At 44.8% G+C, this 19447-nt stretch overlaps 1 protein-coding gene across 1 annotated transcript in view; it reads left to right on the top strand.

Moving 5' to 3' along the window:
- The window catches only part of ITGAE (integrin subunit alpha E), a 439817-nt gene extending 420807 nt beyond the window's left edge, over positions 1 to 19010 (top strand). The window contains exons 32-33 of the mRNA XM_069615209.1: positions 1862 to 1972; positions 17901 to 19010. Of these exons, the coding sequence (XP_069471310.1) occupies positions 1862 to 1972; positions 17901 to 17942 (153 nt within the window). The 3' untranslated portion in view covers positions 17943 to 19010. The remainder of the gene's footprint in view (positions 1 to 1861; positions 1973 to 17900) is intronic.
- Positions 19011 to 19447: the final 437 nt, after the last annotated feature.

The following is a 19447-nucleotide window of genomic DNA, read 5'->3' as shown; positions in this document are numbered from 1 at the left end:
AATGTGTATTTTTCTGCCACTCCAATCATTCTTTGTATCTGAAAATTCCCCTAAACGAAAAAAAAGCATTTCATCATGTAATCTGTCTTCACATCTGGGAGGGCCGAGCAGTGGAGGAGGCAGCTTTTAGCGGCAGAGAGTGTGCGCGGCTGCTTTGGAGGCAAAGGATTTTAAGGGGGACCAGGATGGCGTCCAATCCCCACCCCCCTGCCCCTCGAGCTACAGCACTGTAGTATAGGCCCGCTTTGTGGAAGGTGCTGCTCACGCCACAATGCAGCGTCATAATTGGTCAGAAGGATTCATATTTCTTACCCTCTATTTATATTTGCTAGGTGTCTTGGCCAGATATTAGGGAGTAAAACATTAAGGTACATCACGTCACTTATATGGAGCCCTCATCTGTTTGCAATCTCTCAGAGACTCGATGGCCAAAGAAGCTTCTGTCTTTGGAAGGCCTGTCTCTCAGGGTGTCTTGTAATCTGGAAATATACAGCACTTGGGCTCTGAGCTTCAGGGAAGCCCTGACTGTACGAATGGAGGCCGAGCAGCACTCATTGTTCTAATGGAACAGTTGGAAGGGAGAGTAGACACACATTTATTTGAGAGAGGGTTTATTGTGTTTTGATGTACTCTATAACTAATAAGGATAATGCCTGCATCTCAGTATCGGGCCACCTTCCCATCCTTTTCTGCTTTATCAGACACTGCCTGTTTCTACCCCAAGCTATCCCGACAGGCTGACCGTGTGATCCTACCTATTCCTGTTTCTACCCCAGGCTATCCCAAAAGGTTGACTGTGTGATCCTACCTATGCCTGTTTCTACCCCACGCTATGCCGACAGGTTGACCATGTGATCCCGACAGGTTGACCGTGTGATCCTATCTATGCCTGTATCTACCGCAGGATACCCCAACAGGTTGACCGCGTGATCCTACCTATGCCTGGTTCTAGCCCAGGCTATCACGACAGGTTGACTATGTGATCCTACCTATGCCTGTTTCTACCCCACGCTATGCCGACAGGTTGACCATGTGATCCCGACAGGTTGACCGTGTGATCCTATCTATGCCTGTATCTACCGCAGGATACCCCAACAGGTTGACCGCGTGATCCTACCTATGCCTGGTTCTAGCCCAGGCTATCACGACAGGTTGAGTATGTGATCCTACCTATGCCTGTTTCTACCCCACGCTATGCCGACAGGTTGACTGTGTGATCCTACCTACTCCTGTTGCTTTCACGGCAACCTTCCCGGTGTCACATCACGCCCCATAATGACCAGATTGTCTTTTTTCACTTCCAGGTATTCTAGAACTACAGGACATGGTAAATAATGACTCAATTGACAAGAAGTCATCTAATGCTGCAACTGTCCATCCCCACAATTACCAGCACTTTAAATGTCAACAACCCAGGAGTTGCTGGCCTGTTTCAGCATGGCCATTTCATTAATTGCACTATACATTTTCATGGAAATGTCTAATTTAATTTAAAGTAGATGTTATGCCTTATTCAATAGGGCCTGCTCCAGCCTATTACATTTCTCTTCAAATGGACTATACCCTTCAACTTATCTGCTGAATTGTTATTCCTTTTTTGCGCCTTTTTAATTTCTTTTGGTAGAGTGCCGGAGGTATTAATAGCTTTATAGACCCACAGTAAGAGTTGTACTGGGCATAATGCCCCCCCACCCTCTGTCCTGGTGAAATCCGTTTTACTGGTCAACAACGCCCGGTATGGCCCTCACTCCTGGCCAATATAGCTATATTATATAAATAAAAGTAATTTTTCAATATTTGTGAAAGTAAATGTTTTTTACTACAAATACATATGGTTCCTTCATTTTGGTTGCCCTCGCAGATCACGGTGATGCTGCTGAAGGACCGCACGTTTCTCACCCTTCCGCTCATCATCGGCAGCTCGGCCGGCGGCCTGCTCCTGCTAGCCCTCATTGTCATCATCATGTGGAAGGTGAGTGGTAAGGGGCTTATAAAAACTTGAAATGTTGATTCTTGTGTTGAGCGCTGGAAAGATGACTTAGATCTTGCTGCACGAGGAGCAAGCTGGAAAGATAACTTAGATCTTGTTGCATGAGGAGCAAGCTGGAGAGATAACTTAGACCTTGCTGCATGAGGAGCAAGCTGGAAAGAGATCTTGTTGCATGAAGAGCAAACTGGAAAGATAACTTATTTCTTGTTGCATGAAGAGAAAGCTGGAAAGATAACTCAGATCTTGTTGCATGAGGAGCAAGCTGGAAAGATAACTTAGATCTTGTTGCATGAGGAGCAACACAATCCCTGTATCACACTATCTCTAGAGGATGGGGCCTGAGAGTGGAAAGACTGCTTTCGAAGGCACCTGGCCATCTACTGGAATTATTGTTTTTTTGAAGGATAAAATGTTTCAGCTTATTTCTTGGAAAAATGCCTTTGGAGACAGTTATACTTATGTGTAGATTTTAAAAGAGGCCTTAGTCCTTTTCCTTTAATGAGAATGTACCGCAAGACCTTTGCACTTCCATGTTGATGTGTATGATTCTAATCAAAAATGCGCTTGTAGCAGGTAACAAGAGCTGGTGGTTGAAAGCATTTACCAATTATAGTTTGGTGTTGCATTCTAACAGTTTGGTGTTGCATTCTAACAGTAGGCTCATTGTGACTACTGCCTAGCTTTACAGGATGTTCACTATAGAGAGCATTTCGAAGTATACCAAAGTGCCAAATCATTTTAAGAGAGAGCATTTGAATCAGTTATGTATACAAAGTTGTGTTGAGTGGAGAGGCTCTACTCAATGGGTCCTGTTCATGAAGGATCTAGGCCACAGAGAGCAATTCCCACCTCACAAGTCCCTGATTCAAAATGGCGACCTACAAGGTGCAGAAGAGGGTGGTGGCAGGGACAAGGCCTTATAACATAGCCTCATTGGGTTCAGTCGCGTAACACATGCAGCCTCCAGCACAAGAACCCTGAGCTGTGCAGTGACTGCATCTTCAGACAATATATTACCAGAGCATCACACTATGGTCTCCTTTTTCTGAGTGACAGGCTTGCAAAATAACCTAGAACGAGTCCACAAATCCATAGCAGCCGTCCAACCTATTTTACTCCGACTTCATTTGCCTTCAACACAGTCTATTCTAGGGTATGCCACATATGGCCTCTAAGCGTGGCAGCCTCGAATGACTTTTCTGGAGTTTGCCCAATGGAAAAATGTATAATGTAATCTGGGCTCAAAAGCCACCATGATTTGACTAGGCTGCTGGAGCACACCTCGAGCCCATCACTCAGCCAAACACCACATCATATCCTCTAACCTGCATCGCATAGGCCATCATTTTGATGCCAAACATGCTTAGATCATGCAAAACGGTTCTACACTACCGATCTATGGCACTCTTTATTGGACGCACACCTCTTTAAGCTATCACAAAACATTCCTTTTCTCCTTCTGCATCACCCCAGCCTCTGCGGCATTTCACCCATACTGGAACAGAAAGAGAAGAGCTGTATGTGGGACCCCATGTGTTGTCCCTATCCCACATTGAGTATATGAGAGACAAAATTCACTGAGGCAATAATTCAGAATGTAGCCTTATACTGAAAGAGTGGAAGGATGTCAGCACCCACTGTTATGTAGTGCTGAGTGAACTCTGAAAAGAGCAGAGTGATGCCATGAAGAAGATATATGGGGACATACAGAAACGATATGAAAATGCTTATAAATAAAAATGTAACTGCAGTAACAAGAGAAACATGTACAAAATGATAAAGTAATCATATCCAAAGAAGATAAAGTAACTTTCTGACCAATAAGTGTAAATACACAGTAATGCAAGGTAGATGAGACATATAGAAGCTTGCTATAGAGGTAAATATAATGTGGCAAGGACGGCCATGATTCGAAAATTGACGTCGGGTCATGTTAAGATTCAATCCAGCTACCTCAGATACAGACCAGGGATGCAGAGTCAGGGGACGTTGGAGAAACAGTTTAGTGTGCAGAATAAAGAGGAGTCCATGTTGGCCTGGGATCAAGGGTGGTATTGTTAAGGAATAATTGCAAAGCACAAAGGGAGGCAGACGGATAAGCCATGTATGCAACACATATTTCTCTTAAGATTAAACCAATTGCAAGAGCCATGTATTGGACAATTAACAGTGGATAAAGCTCCTGCAAGATGGAGTGAGCAAGTTTCTAGAGGCCAAGAGGAGCAAGAACACCCAGCATAATTAAATCAAATAGCAGTAAATAAGAGGTCGAAGTGGACACATTTGCTGTCTCCTCACACGTGATTCAGAAGTCGAAAACAAGGGCTAGTCATTAAGCTTTGGATGAAGATAGTGATGTGCTTACACTCCCTCAAATGTCCTAGAATAGAGAGAACACTATAAGGTCAACCACAAATGGGAAACGTTGGCTTATGGTTGGACTGATGAGAGATAATGGACTAATTGGGAAAGTGGGGAGTAATCTGACGTGACTCAAGCACCTGGGTTTCATTTTGCTTACGTGCTGCTAGTGAGCCGCGATCCACGGTTGGATGAACATGCCAACCAATCAGATGGTCTATGGGGCAACATGCTATACAATGTTGCACAGACCAATCCACTGCCATTTTCTCTGCTATAATCAGTATTATACGTATTTGGAGGTAGCTCAAAGTGTGCGCTATAGATAAGGGGTAGCCAATGAAGTACTAACCTCTATGCATGCCATAGGTACATGTGTTCCCCTAACCAACCCTTCCCCTCAATAGGTTTTGTAGTATGCCACGTAGGATGAAGTCATAGATGACGCATATTAGGGTATATATCCTTTGTATAATCAAGTTTGTTTGTGAGTGTACGAGCATCGGTCTGTTGTTCGTCAGTTCGCCCTGCTTTATTAAACTGAGAATAAACTAGTATTTTGCCATATTTTCCGAGTCTATACGGTTATCTGGTTTGAGATCTTTATTTGTAATTCCATCGAGTACAAGAGACGCATCAAGGTGCAAGAGCACAGGAGAGTAAGGGTGTTGTGGAGTGGGGAGAGTAGTAGGGGTATGCCCCTGTCTCCTCTCCTTTCTCTCTCTCATTGGACGGTTGTCAGGATCCTGAAGAAACCCCAGAAGCTGCTGGCCCCACAGATCCTCTAAAGCATCCAACCGACAGCCCAGATAATACAGGCTATGTGTTCTTCGCTCCGGAGGGAAAGGGGAATAGTCTGGGATGGCCCACCGAATTGCTGCTCTGCTCGCATCTGCTGTTTGGGCCTCCCCCGTTTTTGATCTCCAGCGTCACAGTCACAAGTAATCTTTTATTACCGGCTGGTGAGAGGATCCCTGGGCCCTCACTTGATACCCTGATTTTCCCTTCCGCCCGCCCAAGGCACCCCCTTGGTTATCCTGATCCACACCATATGCTGGGCCATCATCTCTGCAGCACCCCGGTTAGCATGGGGCACTTCTTGCTTCACCAGCAAGATCATGATATTCTTGCTACTCTCCCCACCTCCATCCTGTTTCCTTCCCTGTCTGCTCCGAGACGCTGCTTCGATTCAAGCTTCCACTACCCTCACCTGACTTGAACCTCTGTACATCCTCCATTGGCCCTTGCCTCCCATGGCCACTTACGTTTTTGTCATGTCCAGGTCCCCAGGGCTGTGTCGCTTAGGACTGCGGTTGCCACTCCTTCACAAACTGCAGATCACATTTTTGGACCTTATCGAATGCCCACTCCTTCCTGCACTTCCCCATCTCCTCCCTCTTCCCTCATTTCTGTTACCGCACTTGCACGCTCCGAAGTGTCTCACGACCTAGTAGGATCGTTACTGTTTATCCTCTTCCCTGTTCATCCCAATCCTACACTGCCCCGCCCCTTTCTGTTACTGCACCTGCACGCTCCGAATTGTCTCACGACTTAGTAAGAATGCTATTTTCTGTCTTCCTGCCTTGCCCCTCCCAACCTCACCTTCACTCTCCCCTCCTTTCTCATTACTGCACTTGCACGACCTGAATGTCTCAAGACTAAATAGGATCATTATTGTTTTTGTTTCTTCCTCGTATCCCTCCCTTGTCTTGTTGCGCCTTGAAACACATTTCTGCTGTATAGGCGCATTATAAATGGCCAATAAATAAATAAATAAAAATATACACCATTGGACTGCAATTTGAATATTTCCCAGACCATAAACCACCTTTCAAGGCACTGCTTCTCAGCCATCGGCCAGGATTGAGAAGTGGATGGTTCAACTAAAAGGTCCCAGCATTGTACTGGAATAATGGGCAGCCACTGATAACTGGACAGACTTCCTGTCCCACTACCCAAGACCTGCGCCCACCCCAACGAAGTGTAGGAAGCTCGAAAAGGCCCTCTGCGTTATGAAATAAACAGATGATGAGTGCATCAAAATCATTCTTGCGGCTCCGACGTCAGGACAGTGGAACACCCTGCTCCAACAACAACACAAGTGCACCCCAGAAGGCAAAGCTACCATCGCAGCCATGTCCACCCTACCTAAGGAACTCTCCTGGTCAGGGGAAGGCATACACCTGCGGTAACAAGGTTAGTCATTTCTACCTCCCATACTAGCACAATAGGCACCTCAATTCCTCATCAAGACCAAAGCATGTCAAAGCTAGAAAGCGTGGCTCCATGGATTGACCAGTTAGGGCAGAACATCATAGGCACCTTCGTTCTGTGCCTGGCCATTGGCTCAGTTGACTGCCAAAACTCCTTCAATCTGTTCTTCAGGACAGAAGGTAGCAACCATAGCCAAAGGTCAGGAAAGACTTCTGCTCCCTTCTAGGTGGCACACACCTTCTGGTCTTCTTGGATGACTTGTGAGGGTGCCCAGAGGTAGTATTGGTGCAATGTACAAACATGGAGGCAGTGAATTTTAAGTTGAGAAAAAACCTAGCCACTCAAAGTATCCCCAAAGTGTTTGAGACAGACAACGAGCAGCTGCTCTAAGGGACAGAATTCCAAAGCTAGCTCGACCGGCTTGCTACCAAACACACTGCATTAGCCCATGCCGACCACGTGGCAACAGCGCCATTATAAGATTCATGAGAAGCCTAACAACGTGAACTGAATCCACTGTGTGCAAGGTCAATGGCTAGGGCTTGACCATTACAGTTTCCTGAGGAACTATAATATGGCAATGCACTCCTCGTCAGGGTGGGCCCATCTGCACTCATCCTGGAGTGCTCCCATCACCTCTAACCTCAGAAACTTGTGGACCCTGTCAGGCCAGCTGTCATAAAGATAGAGCAAAGGGAGAAAATGGACAGATACTGTGACCCTAAAACCCTCTGGGAACAGAAATGACAATCTCGCGAGACTCTGTTCCTGATGGTGCAACTGAAGGAGCTCCCGTCAATTAGCCACTGGTTCTCTCTACCCCAGCCAGAGCGATAGGTCAGTAGTGGATGTACCAGATAAGAGAGTGCCTAATCCTTCCCCAGAGATTAGAGAACTACAACCTGAGACACTAAACTCTGATGCCACATGTCAGAGAGCTGGGTTATGATAACCCATGATTCTATCAACATTTCAGGGAATGTTATCCGCAAAGGTGCACATCCTTGTCCCGCAGCGGCTCCCATTGCACTGTACATTACTGACCATCGCACACCCCACCAGACCATTTAACAAAATCTTGTAGGTGAAAGAGAAGACTCAGAGTGAAGGAGGCACATGCCTCAAATGTTATTTGAGGAACCAGGGAGACAAGGGAAAGGAAACAATTATATCACATCTTTGCATTTGTATTTTGTATTTGTGTTTTATATAGCGTGAACTTAGCTAGCGGGCAATAAAGCACTGTACATACCATTGAGGGAAACATCTGAGGTAAGGAGGTGGGATGATAAATGTATGCGATGTTCTGGCCAAGGGAATCAACAATTTTTCTAGAGAATGGGTACTCCCAATTTTTTAATATCGGGGGGTCGACTCTATCAAATGGGAGACTAATATAGCAACGAAAAACAATGAAAGGTCAACTACTCCTTCCTTGAGTACCTGAGACACTTACAGACTAAGTCCAAGATAATCTAGTCAAATCAAAGATTAATCATACCACAATTTCATCAATTAGAAAAAAACGTATTCATTTATTTATGTGAATCTTATGCAAAACGTAAAAAAGGACTATCACAAAGTCCTATGCATGACAAACTAAAACAACCAAATCTGTGCTAACCACTTACAATCTAAATGGTCTGGTGGCACCAAACCTTTCATAATGAATAGGAACAAAACCGAGTAAACAAAAAATCATTCATAAAAACTGGAATGAAGTAAAAAACTGATGACACAAATTAGTTATTTACCAATTCTGGGATCAATGGTCTTGATCCCTCCTGCATACATACATATCCCAGAGTTATAAAGGAGCAGTTGTTCGTTATTTATTTACTATGCCTATTTTACAACCACTCTGTGTTATTCTAAAGGCCAATCAAAGGTATACAAGTGTATATTCTACAAGTGTCCCTTTGTTGTAGGCTAGATGCGAAATTAAGAGATTGGAAAAAGAAGATACAAATTTCCTAATGTAAAGTCGACATATGTTTCGGCCTTATAACTCATACGGTTCACTCTCTCGTTGCCGTTGGTTTTGTTGGTAAAGGCCGTCTTCAGGACAGGATAATACATTTGTTCAAAAAGGTAATGAATACTTTGCCAGGTGCTCCTATTGCAATCTGTATTTGCCTCAGATTGCTTTGGGTCGTTTTAGGAGTAATCTTAGTAGGATGGTTCTAACCGCATCTGGCTCCTTCACGGATGCTCGCTTCACAAGGTGTATTAAATTCACTGTGCCTTAAATGCCTATCGGGGCAGTCGTTCATGTACTGTCTCCACATCGGGCCCCTGATTAGTAGGCTTTAATTTTATCAATGCATCGAGTACACCAGCTCAAAAAATGCCATGCTCACAAGTGCTAGTTATCTTCTACCAGTGGAATACACCTTGTGAAGCGAGCATCCGTCAAGGAGCCAGATGCGGTTAGAACCATCCTACTAAGATTCCTCCTAAAACGTCCCGAAGCAATCTGAGGCAAATACATATCGCAATAGGAGCACCTTGGAAAGTATTAATTACCGTTTTGAACATATTTGTTATCCTGTCCTGAAGATGGCCATTACCAACAAAACCAACGGCACCCAGAGAGTGCACCGTATGAGTTATAAGGCCGAAACCTATGTCGACTTTACATTAGGAAATTTGTATCTTCTTTTTCCAATCTCTCAATTTCACATCTAGCCTTCAACAAAGGGACACTTGTAGAATATACACTTGTATACCTTTGATTGGCCTTTAGAATAACACAGAGTGGTTGTAAAATAGGCATACTAAATAAATAACAAACAACTGCTGCTATATAACTCTGGGATATGTATGTATGTATGCAGGAGGGATCAAGACCATTGATCCCAGAATTAGTAAATAACTAATTTGTGTCATCAGTTTTTTACTTCTTTCCCGTTTTTATGAATGATTTTTTGTTTACTCTGTTTTGTTCCTATTCATTATCAAAGGTTTGGTGCCACCACACCATTTACATTGTAAGTGGTTAGCACAGATTTGGTTGTTTTAGTTTGTCATGCATAGGACTTTGTGATAGAACTTTTTTACATTTTGCATAAGATGCACATAAATAAATGAATATGTTTTTTTTCTAATTGATGAAATTGTGGTATGATTAATCTTTGATTCAACTAGATTATCTTGGACTGAGTCTGTAAGTGTCTCAGGGACTCAAGGAAGGGGTAGTTGACCTATCACTGTTTTTCGTTGCAAGGGAATCAGCATTCATGCCCTTTGACCAAAAACCTCATCTCACCTAATCCACCATAAAGAACTCTAAATTGCTTGCAGACAACTGACCACAACAGCAAAAACCACTTCTACCAGAAGACAACAACCAAGCACAGAAAGCAAAGCTCTCAAGGCACTCAAACAATGCATCACCCATCTCTCAGACTCTCCAATCCCTCATTCTATTGAGAAATCCACTGTATACACAACTTTTTCATTGACCAGGTCTGCAAGATCTGTCAAAACATAAAAGCCAACCACATTACACACAATGCTCCATCCATTCCACCTTGTGAAATGAAGCATGAACTATGTTCAAAATGCTATCCATAGAGGGCTTGACTAACACCCAAGCATCCCCAAAGTTGCCTCCTACTCTGATGACATCCTGCCAGCTCCCATCCTCAAGCCACTCCCCAGAGAAGATCCCCATCAATCCCTGGTTAATGTCAACTCAACCCTCACCCAAGGACCATCCCCACTCGACATCGGACGAATACTCCCACTCTTAATAAAACAGCACTGGACTCTGATGACATTAGCAACTATTACCCATCAAACACCTTCCTTTCTTTGGAAAGGTCCTTGAAAGAGCTACTCAACTTCAGGCACAAATCAACACCCTTAGCTACCTACCAATCTGGTTCCAGATCCAGATGCAGCATAGAGGTTACCACAATCCAAGTGGTACAAAATGCCCTCTGCATTTCCAACGAGAGCGATTCCTGTATTCTGGTTCTCCATGTAATTGTTCTTTTATAACACGCTTAATACCAGGAGTGGTTTCTAAGAGCGGGATCGGGATTCTAACCTGTGTTGTGCTGCGTTGTTTTACTTCCAGGACAAACGCGTTGGCCCTGAGCTATCCTTTCTCCTTTGAAAAAAGTGATGGGTGGAAGGTTTTCAATTAATCTGAACCACTGGCGCTGCTCTGGGCAACCTTCCACACCACCGTTTTTAGGCCCGTCTGAGCCATTGCAAAAGGGGTCTAGTCATATAAAATTCAGTCAGGTACTGTCACCAATGGGAGCAGCCCTGCCCAAACTACTAGGCCAGGTTCACTCTGCACGGAAAAACAAGCCACCCCAGACATGTTTCGGCATAGTTGGGCCTCATCAGTGAGGGGCAGATTGGTTTCCTATGGTGCTGCAAGTAATGGACCCACGTTTGGGCATACCCTCTCGCACATTTGCATATGGTCTTTCGACTTCTGTGATGGCTTGGCAGGCTGTAAAACGATGGTCTGGAGGGTTGCCCGCAGCTGTGCCCGTGGTTATGATTTATTCAAAACCTTCCCGCCATCAACCTTTGGTTTGCTTTAGTCCCCCCAAGTGGGCCGGTTATGCCCAGATGTGGGTCCTGAGCTTGCTGGGCCTAGAGACCCAAGCTACTCCTGAGTGATTGGGGATGCTTGTGGTCTCGTGCAGAAGGGATGTGACCTAGCAGTGTGGGCTGGACTGCCCCTTTTGGGGGTGGGGCCAAGCTTGATTTTCATATGGTCTTTCTTCTTCTGTAATGGCTTGGCAGGCTGAAAAACAATGGTATGGAGGGTTGCCCAGCGCTGTTCCCGTGGTTATGATTTATTCAAAACCTTCCAGCAATCAACCTTTGGTTTTACTTTACTCCTTGATCTCTCTGCATCCTTTGACACAGTAGATCATCAAGCCTTCATTGACCATCTATACAACCTCATAGGAATCAGTGAGACTGCCCTTCAGTGGTTCCCCTCAGACCTAGAATTATCGCCATCAGGTCATCCAGATGGCTACCTCCAAATTACCCCTTACCTGTCACCTTTGGGGTCCCACAAGGATCCATCCTCTCACCCTTGATCTTCAGCCTCTAATGGGGCCCTGGGTACCACCTTGCCATCTGCAAAATCCACATTTACCAATACACAGACAATACAGAGCTCTACCTAAATATCTCTTCCATTTGAGACATTCACCAGCTCATTGCTTTCCTGGAGGTGCAGTGCATCCCTCAAACTCAACCATACACAAAGCGAGTCCTTCTCCTCTCCAATAACATAAAGCAAGCCCACATTCAGACCTGGCTGTCTGCCATAAACCTAGAGGGCTCCACACCTCTTCTGACCCCATGTGTCTAGTCCCTGATCTTCCACACTGATAGTCACCTATCCTTCAAAATGCACATAACAGAGAAAACCCAGACTGCTTGCTAGCAACTCTCTTTTGTGGAACATCAAGCACTGACATTAACTTCTGATCCACAGTATATGCCCTTGTGCGTTTTCACCTAAAAAGTGGGAATGCCCTACTCTCTGGCATACACACATCCACCCTGGCACCAATTAGAAGCATCCTCCAGCCCACCTCATCAAAGACCTCCACAAATATTAAAACATTACGCCCACACCCATTGAACAACGTCGATTGCCCCTTCAATTGCACATTGCCTTCAAAATAACCAGTGTAATGTCCAAAGCTGTCTCTTTACATGCCTCCTCCTATCTAGCTGACAACGTCACCAACTCTGGTGGCAAACACTCCACAAAAGCCAGGATTTGGCCAGATTAGAGCTCCTAAAATGCAAGAAGAAAAGAAAACAGGAAACCGGAATTCGTAATCTACCCCCCAAGTTGCAGAACCTCCTACCCATCCGTAATAGACTCACACCTATCTTCATGCAATTTCGAATTGAGCTAAAGACCCTCTTTAAGGTGCACCTTCTGCATGCACTATAGACACCCCATAGCCACCTACCGGCCGAGCCATCCTCACCCCTAATCAATGTTCCTGTTGCTGAATTGTATGTTTCGCAGCCCTCCGGTAATTTGTGCCCCCGTACCTATATTCCTATTGTCCCATTGTTGCACAATGCCGTGCTGATACTCAAAGCTAGGTCCACGCTCAAGGAATACCATAAATAAATACATCTACAAAATAAATATGCTGGTGGGATTTTAACTGTACTAGTGTCTGGCTTAGAGCCCCTAGCTGGCTGGTCTCCAACTTTTCTCTTAAGGATTGGCTCCTACCAGTCTCTGGGTCCAGGTTTCGAGCAGGCTCTTGAATCTAGCCTTTTCCTTTAGCCTTCCCTGGATTATAGTGTGACTAACACCCATCTCAGGAGGATAGCTCAGGGGCAATGTGCTTGCCTTGGAAGCAAGACAATGCTTAGGAACACAGGTTCGATCCCCTGCTCCACGCTTAGAAACCTCTGTGTATTAAGCGCGTTATAAATAACCAATTATAATTATTACTTGGATTGTCTATCTCCTGTTCTTCTCTGCTCCTAGTAACTGACCTGTTTGGCTTGGCCAGTGTAGGCTCTTTTCCTCCATCTACTTGTCTCGTCCTTCTCTTAGTATAGTATCACTCACACTCTGGATCATCATCCTAAAACCCTTCCAGTCAGGTGACTTATGTGTCTTTTTAGAAGTGTGCCCTAGGAGTAATGGCCCCACTGGATGCTCTCGATTGTGGGTCTCTTCCCCCATTGGTAGCTGTATTCATGGTGGGCTCTACCCTAGTGGCTTCACCTCCTCGCCATGTCACTGGCCACTAGGTTTAATGATTATCAGGTGTTTAGAGCGAGCCACTAATGGATTTCGATCCATGTCAGAGACCCTGCTGTGCAAGCTCACAAAAGGTCAGTTCGCCATTTTGTGGTCAGGCATCAGTGTTACGGCACTCCATTTATCTGGCGCTCTGTCTTGCACGGTTCAGGTGTATGTTAATTTCCAAGCTTTCAGTGCTCTTCCTTTTGAGCTCTGGGGATCCTCAACTTACCACCGGCAGGGGTTGCATCACTGACCGAGGGGTTCCTCCTGGCCTCCAGAGTCTCTGTCACTGAGTGAAAAAGGGGTGACTGTGTCACCTTTTCTTTCCTCCTTCGGTCTTGCACCTCACCAGTCTTCTCTTCATCTTTACGTAGAATGTTGGGTTTTGAACCAGGAATGACCATCCCCAAGTTGGCAGCACCCCTTCTGCTGCTAGCGAAGAGCTTACTTTCTCAATAAAACTCTTCAACTGGGAAAAGCAAAAGAATGCGGACTGCAGACGATTGGCTGGCGTACATGGCTTAGCTAATCTCATTGGAGAAAATGCAGCTTCCGGGCAGAGGCAGCGTACATACATTTCAAGCACCATCAGGTCTGCCTTTTCTGGGGGGAATGCGTGAAATCGTGCGATTTGGTTGCGTGAGTAACTGGTCTCTTTGCTCCTTTTCTCCCCCCACCCACCTCGTTTGTATGCCTCATTCCAAGTGGTTGGGAGCTTTTCCTTGGTGTTTGTCCTTATGCAGTGTTACATCACATCTGTAATAAGCAGATGTGTGTTAGTGCATGTGCCCGCCTTGTCTGCTGGGCATTATGGTTATTAAATGCAGATAAATAGTTCAAATTAAAAAAAAACTCCAGCGAGGGATCATAGCTTTATGGTCCCCTCAGCTCCTTCACTGCCTTATCGTAAGGTGTTATGTTGTTTTATCCAACCTTAGAAGGTGGAATGCTGAATTAACACTAGTAGTTATGAACCTAAAACTTGAGGTTACCTGAGGGTCATGGTGGTTGCATTGAAGCTATGCAGATTTTCCACTGGTATAGTCCTTGCTCTGCTCCAGTTACTAGTGCATTTCGTTTACACATTTGTTTTCATTGTAAATGTGTAGCGAAATACAGTATCAAGCTGTGTTACCCGGCACTCCCGGCGGTGGCATTCATAGTGCCGGATAACAAAATATTATGGATTGCAGAATGCCTGTATTGTGGATGCCAGAGAGCCGGCAAACAGAACAAAAAGTCTGTATGATAGCGCATCCGGGACTTCAGCTCTATTGACTGGCACTCTACTATTCAGCATGCTCCATTATCTGTAAGCTTTGCTATCTGGCATTTGACCATCTAGATTGCGGCTGTCAATGTCTATGGCAGGTGCAGGTTAAAAGAGCATTCTAAGTAGTGACTGAACATCAAAAAAACCAGAAACAGAGGTCAACATTCAATATGGGAGCATGAACATTTCCGTAGCGTTAAGTAACAGGAGTCTGTATAGGATATTAGTATAGTCAATCCAAATCCAACGAATGGGTCCTCTCGTGTTCCATACTCGATAGCACAGTGTAGGTTTCACGATAAAATAATCCACAATTGAAGCATAATTTGCACACAGCTCTATGTGCGACTCAGAGTACCTTGTGGCTAATACAACGCTCTCTAAGCACTTTAAACTGCACTTTAAACTGCCGTCAGGAAAACAAAATCAACTAGACACACACAAGCCCTCACGCCAGATACATCACACTGGATGATACAACACAAACAAAGAAAACATTATTCTTGGGCTTAACTCAGCATACAAATTCAACTAATGGTCAGTCGACCGTATGCAATTATTATAGCTGATAATGGCCCTCATTACAATACTGGCGTTACCCATGGCGCTATTAGCACCATGGGTGCTGCCGGTATTGTAACGAGTCCGCCATTGTTCAATGGGGAATTACCACCCCATTCCAAGGGTGGCGGGTCGGTAATTCCCCATTGAACATTGGCCCTTCCCTATTCCCATTTTTGCCCCATAAGGCTCAATGGGACTGGGGAAGGCGGTAATTACGGTAACGCAAATTGTGGTACCGTAATTACCCCGAGAGTCCCTTTGCGGGTCCCTACTTTAACGGCTGGTCCAGACCAGCCGTTAAGGTCGGGTCCCGCAAAAGGGACCTCGTAATTAGGTGCTAAGGGGTTAACGGCGCAGCAGCCTTTTACGGCGCCGTTAACCCCGTAGCACCAGGGTCGTAATGACCCCCAATGTTTCTTAATTAGGGTTCCATGAAATAATGTCCCTGTAAAAATGTCTCCTGACAAAAAAGTCGCTGTTTTTTGCGGAGACATTATTACATTGAACATGCGGGGGACACCCCTGGGACCCCCCAATCGCTTTTCCTGACGACATGATGCATGGGGCCATTATTACCCTATACCTTAATTAGTGTGTATACTTAGGAATTCCCGGATCGCAAGCAGCAATTGAATATAAAGTGGAGAGAAAGAATAATAGGCGCAAGCGTGAATTCCGGATGATGCAAAAAACCTGGAGTAACACACGCAGGCATTACGGGGTGCATTCTCAGAACATGTTTGGCACAAATGCTGAGGTGCACTAGAGCCCTATTCTGAAAGGGATTTGTGTACACATTCAAATTCCCTCCTTTACCCCCTTTGCACATATCAGGGGGCATTCCTGTGCATTTAAAGTGAATCCCGTACTCACGAATGGGATGTGCATTAAAATGCGCAGAAAACAAACACGTTCCTCTGCGGTTGCTTGTAACACGAGCAGGGTGGGTGTGCATGGCATGACAGGGTCATTACTGATCTTGTGATTCTTTTGTTTTTAAGTGTAACAGCAACGGTAGGAACCACTGCTTATCCCGCTTTCATTTCTACCCCTAAACAGCGATAGAAATGATTTATCTCTTTTCGCATTTCAGTGACAGGCCTGTGAAATGCGCTCACAGCACCCATGTAGGTATGAGTAGCCAGCCATACATTAGTGGTTGGAGAGCTTATATGCAAGGATCAGAGTATCGTTTGTGCAGCTGCCCAGTCCCATTGAAATGCGCAGGCCACTTTTGGGATTAAGGTGACATGCGCATTGCTAACAGAAGTAAAAATGCATCCACTGAGCTTTTTGCATTTGCGTTAGCTTTTGAGAATTGGACCCTAGAATCTAGATAGGAAAAACAGACGAGAGTCAGAAGCTACCCCTGTTCAGAGACGCATTTGGAAGTAGGTGCGAGTTGCAGCAAAAAGCTACGTTTAGCAAATACTAGCCAAAAGACAAGGTCACAGAAATGGGGAAAGTGAATCCAAAATTCAAACTTTAATTAAGATATGGACAGACATCTAAAAGTTGCAGGCCTATAACTCATATTGTCATAATGGTTGTACTAGTATTATTAAGTGGTACATGAATCTGCACAAATAACTTTGTTACTAACCCTCACTACACTGTGTAGCTAAAGCGTAGCATTGTCTTTGCCCTTATAGGCCCATGTGTAGTTAAATCTAGCTTTTTGCTGCAACTTGCACCCACTTCCAAATGCGTCTCTGAACAGGGGTAGCTTCTGACTCTCGTCTGTTTTCCTATGTAACCCACCCTCTCGAGTCAGGCCCCACTTAAACAAAAAATAGGGTCCCTTTGCCCCACTTATCTTTCCCCTAGAATCTAGAGCCAGAGACAATGGGGCGGAGTGGTGAGGGAGCACAAGAAAAAAGTACTCTGTTGACCTTATAGTGGTTTTCTAGCTTCATCAGACATTATACTTAACAACCAACTACTATCTTTTAGGCGTTACATCCCAGTAAGCTTCAAGATGAGACCAGAGTCCATCAAGCTCTGCTCCACCCTTGGCACCCAGGACTGCCATCTTGTCGAGTCTGCACGAGGGGCAAAGGGGGTTCTTCCATTTAGTTAATCTCATATAAACCCAGGCATGCTCCTTATTCCAAGCATCTGGCAGCATTGCACTCCCTAATGAGACGAGGTGCATTTCCTGTATAATCGCTGGCTGGTATAGAGATATGCACTGTAACTATGGCCACTGAAGAAAGACTAATTTATCAATGCCCTTCTTGCCGACCACATAAGTCAAAGTCAGTTCTATTTTAGTCCGAATATTAAATGAGTTCATACATTCATACAAGTGTTGGGCGCAAAACCTCTTTGCTGCCTAGCGGTCCTAATGAGTGGCAAAAACAGTTCACAATGTGTGTTTTCCATTTTTGTTGACGTACAAAACTTAGTTAGACGTCATCGAGTCCAAACCAAAACGATCTGCAAAGGTCCATTATGACTAGTCTTGACCAATAAATGCTGACCTCTAAAATCAATGTAAGATGAAAAATGTAAGTCATCTGTGCAGGCCATCAACACTTTTATGGGGCATTTGTACTAGTGTTTGGTATTAGCACTTGTTCAGGATGCTTGTGTGGGACCTTAACACTTATGCAGACTATTAACCCTTGCTTTACAGCTGAAGCCTGCGAGGACTGATAACTCTTGAGTGGGCCCCTATGGCTGTCTCCTCTTGGCTCATTCCATGTTGTGTTCCTTATTTCTTGCAGTGCGGATTCTTTAAACGCAGCTACAAGGACCGGAGGGAGTAGTAATCGGAACCCCAGAGCAAAAGGAACCAAAGAATGCCATCAAACCTGTGGCAGGCGTGGCAACTTCCCGGTGCCTGTGGCTGCTCTAAGCGAGCAAAGATCTGCACTTTTCATTGCTTTGAACCTAAATTATTTATTGTTTTTCTGTGGATACTGAAAATGCCTTTTCATTCTTCCTTTCACACTCACAAAACCCCTCTGAGTGGGGGGTAGCCGCCAGAGCCAGGCACATTCTCCAATCCAGCATTTTCCCTGACCAAGATGGCTCCTGTGCAGGGAAAGTGAGGTCCACTCAAGAACCTGCTGAGGTGCGTAGTCAAGTCAAGTCCAGAGAGAGAGGAAAACAACCAACCTGCAGCAGGATTAGGGAAAATCTAGATTGCTATGGGCAACTCCCTATGTCTACCATCCCAACAGCGGGCCAGTTAATAATAATTACTGCATGTATATAACTCACTTTAGGATTCAACTCGTTTCAAGCAACTGATCATATGTTTTATTATTACCCACTCATTTTATCAACCTTGAAAGGAAGAAAGGATGAGTGGGCAAGCCGGGATTTGAACCAGCGACCTTCCGGTTACACAAAGATCTCTATAATTGAAGCATTAGTCCATTGCTCTCCCTTACTGTTCCTACAGTAAGGCCTCTCTAGGCGGCTGTCATGCGCGCCACTGGTGGAGGGTTCCCACTGGCCGTACAAGTATCAAGTTTGGACCTATTTATTCAGTGACATTGTTGCTTTGAATAAATACTTTCTCATCAGCCCTGCTTGGAAGAAAGCCAACTATGCCATATCTACCCCTTCTATCTCCTTTATTGCCCCACTTTCTCCTACCCTTCCTCTAAATAACTTCCTTTTCTCCAGCATTGGATCTGAGCAGAACGACTGCCAATATGAAGAAATGAGAAGACAACTCTTATCACTCGCTCCCTGGCTGCCATGAAACAGGACCTCACCATCCATTTTGAAAACGTACTGAATTATCAGCAAAATTTATGCGAGGTGCCATATTGGTTCACTGGAAAATAGACAAGATATAAATAAAGAAACGCTATGTAATAAAAGTGTTCGTGTACATTTACAGTTATTTCTCTATTGCCTTCTCCATTCCATGGGCATTTTCTCGCTCGATTGATCTGTGCATTATGCTAGTCTGGCCGTAAAGGGAGGCCAGGCTCATCGTGCATGTGTAGCCAGTGTTTCCATTAAGCCCAACACTTGCAAAAAACAGGGGCCAGGAAAGAAAGGTAAATACTTCCATCAATCTCAGCTTGTTTGAAATATGACTTCCAGTTCTGGAGCCTCAGGATTGTGAAACGTGCTGGTGGTCTTGTCCGCTCAAATATCTCTTCCTCCTCTCCCTGTGGACAGATTTGTGACATTTACAAATCAGCTGCTACTTTGCCTTCCTTTACATTCTCAAGATTGAAAAACAGAAGGAAGACGTATTCCTGTCTTCTTATCTAGTACTTTAATTGCAATGTTTTGTCATAGAACTCCT

This window comes from Ambystoma mexicanum, chromosome 9, assembly GCF_040938575.1.
Source record: "Ambystoma mexicanum isolate Mex_15411 chromosome 9, UKY_AmexF1_1, whole genome shotgun sequence".
Classification (NCBI taxonomy): domain Eukaryota; kingdom Metazoa; phylum Chordata; class Amphibia; order Caudata; family Ambystomatidae; genus Ambystoma; species Ambystoma mexicanum.
This window is presented reverse-complemented; position numbering and strand designations above follow the sequence as displayed.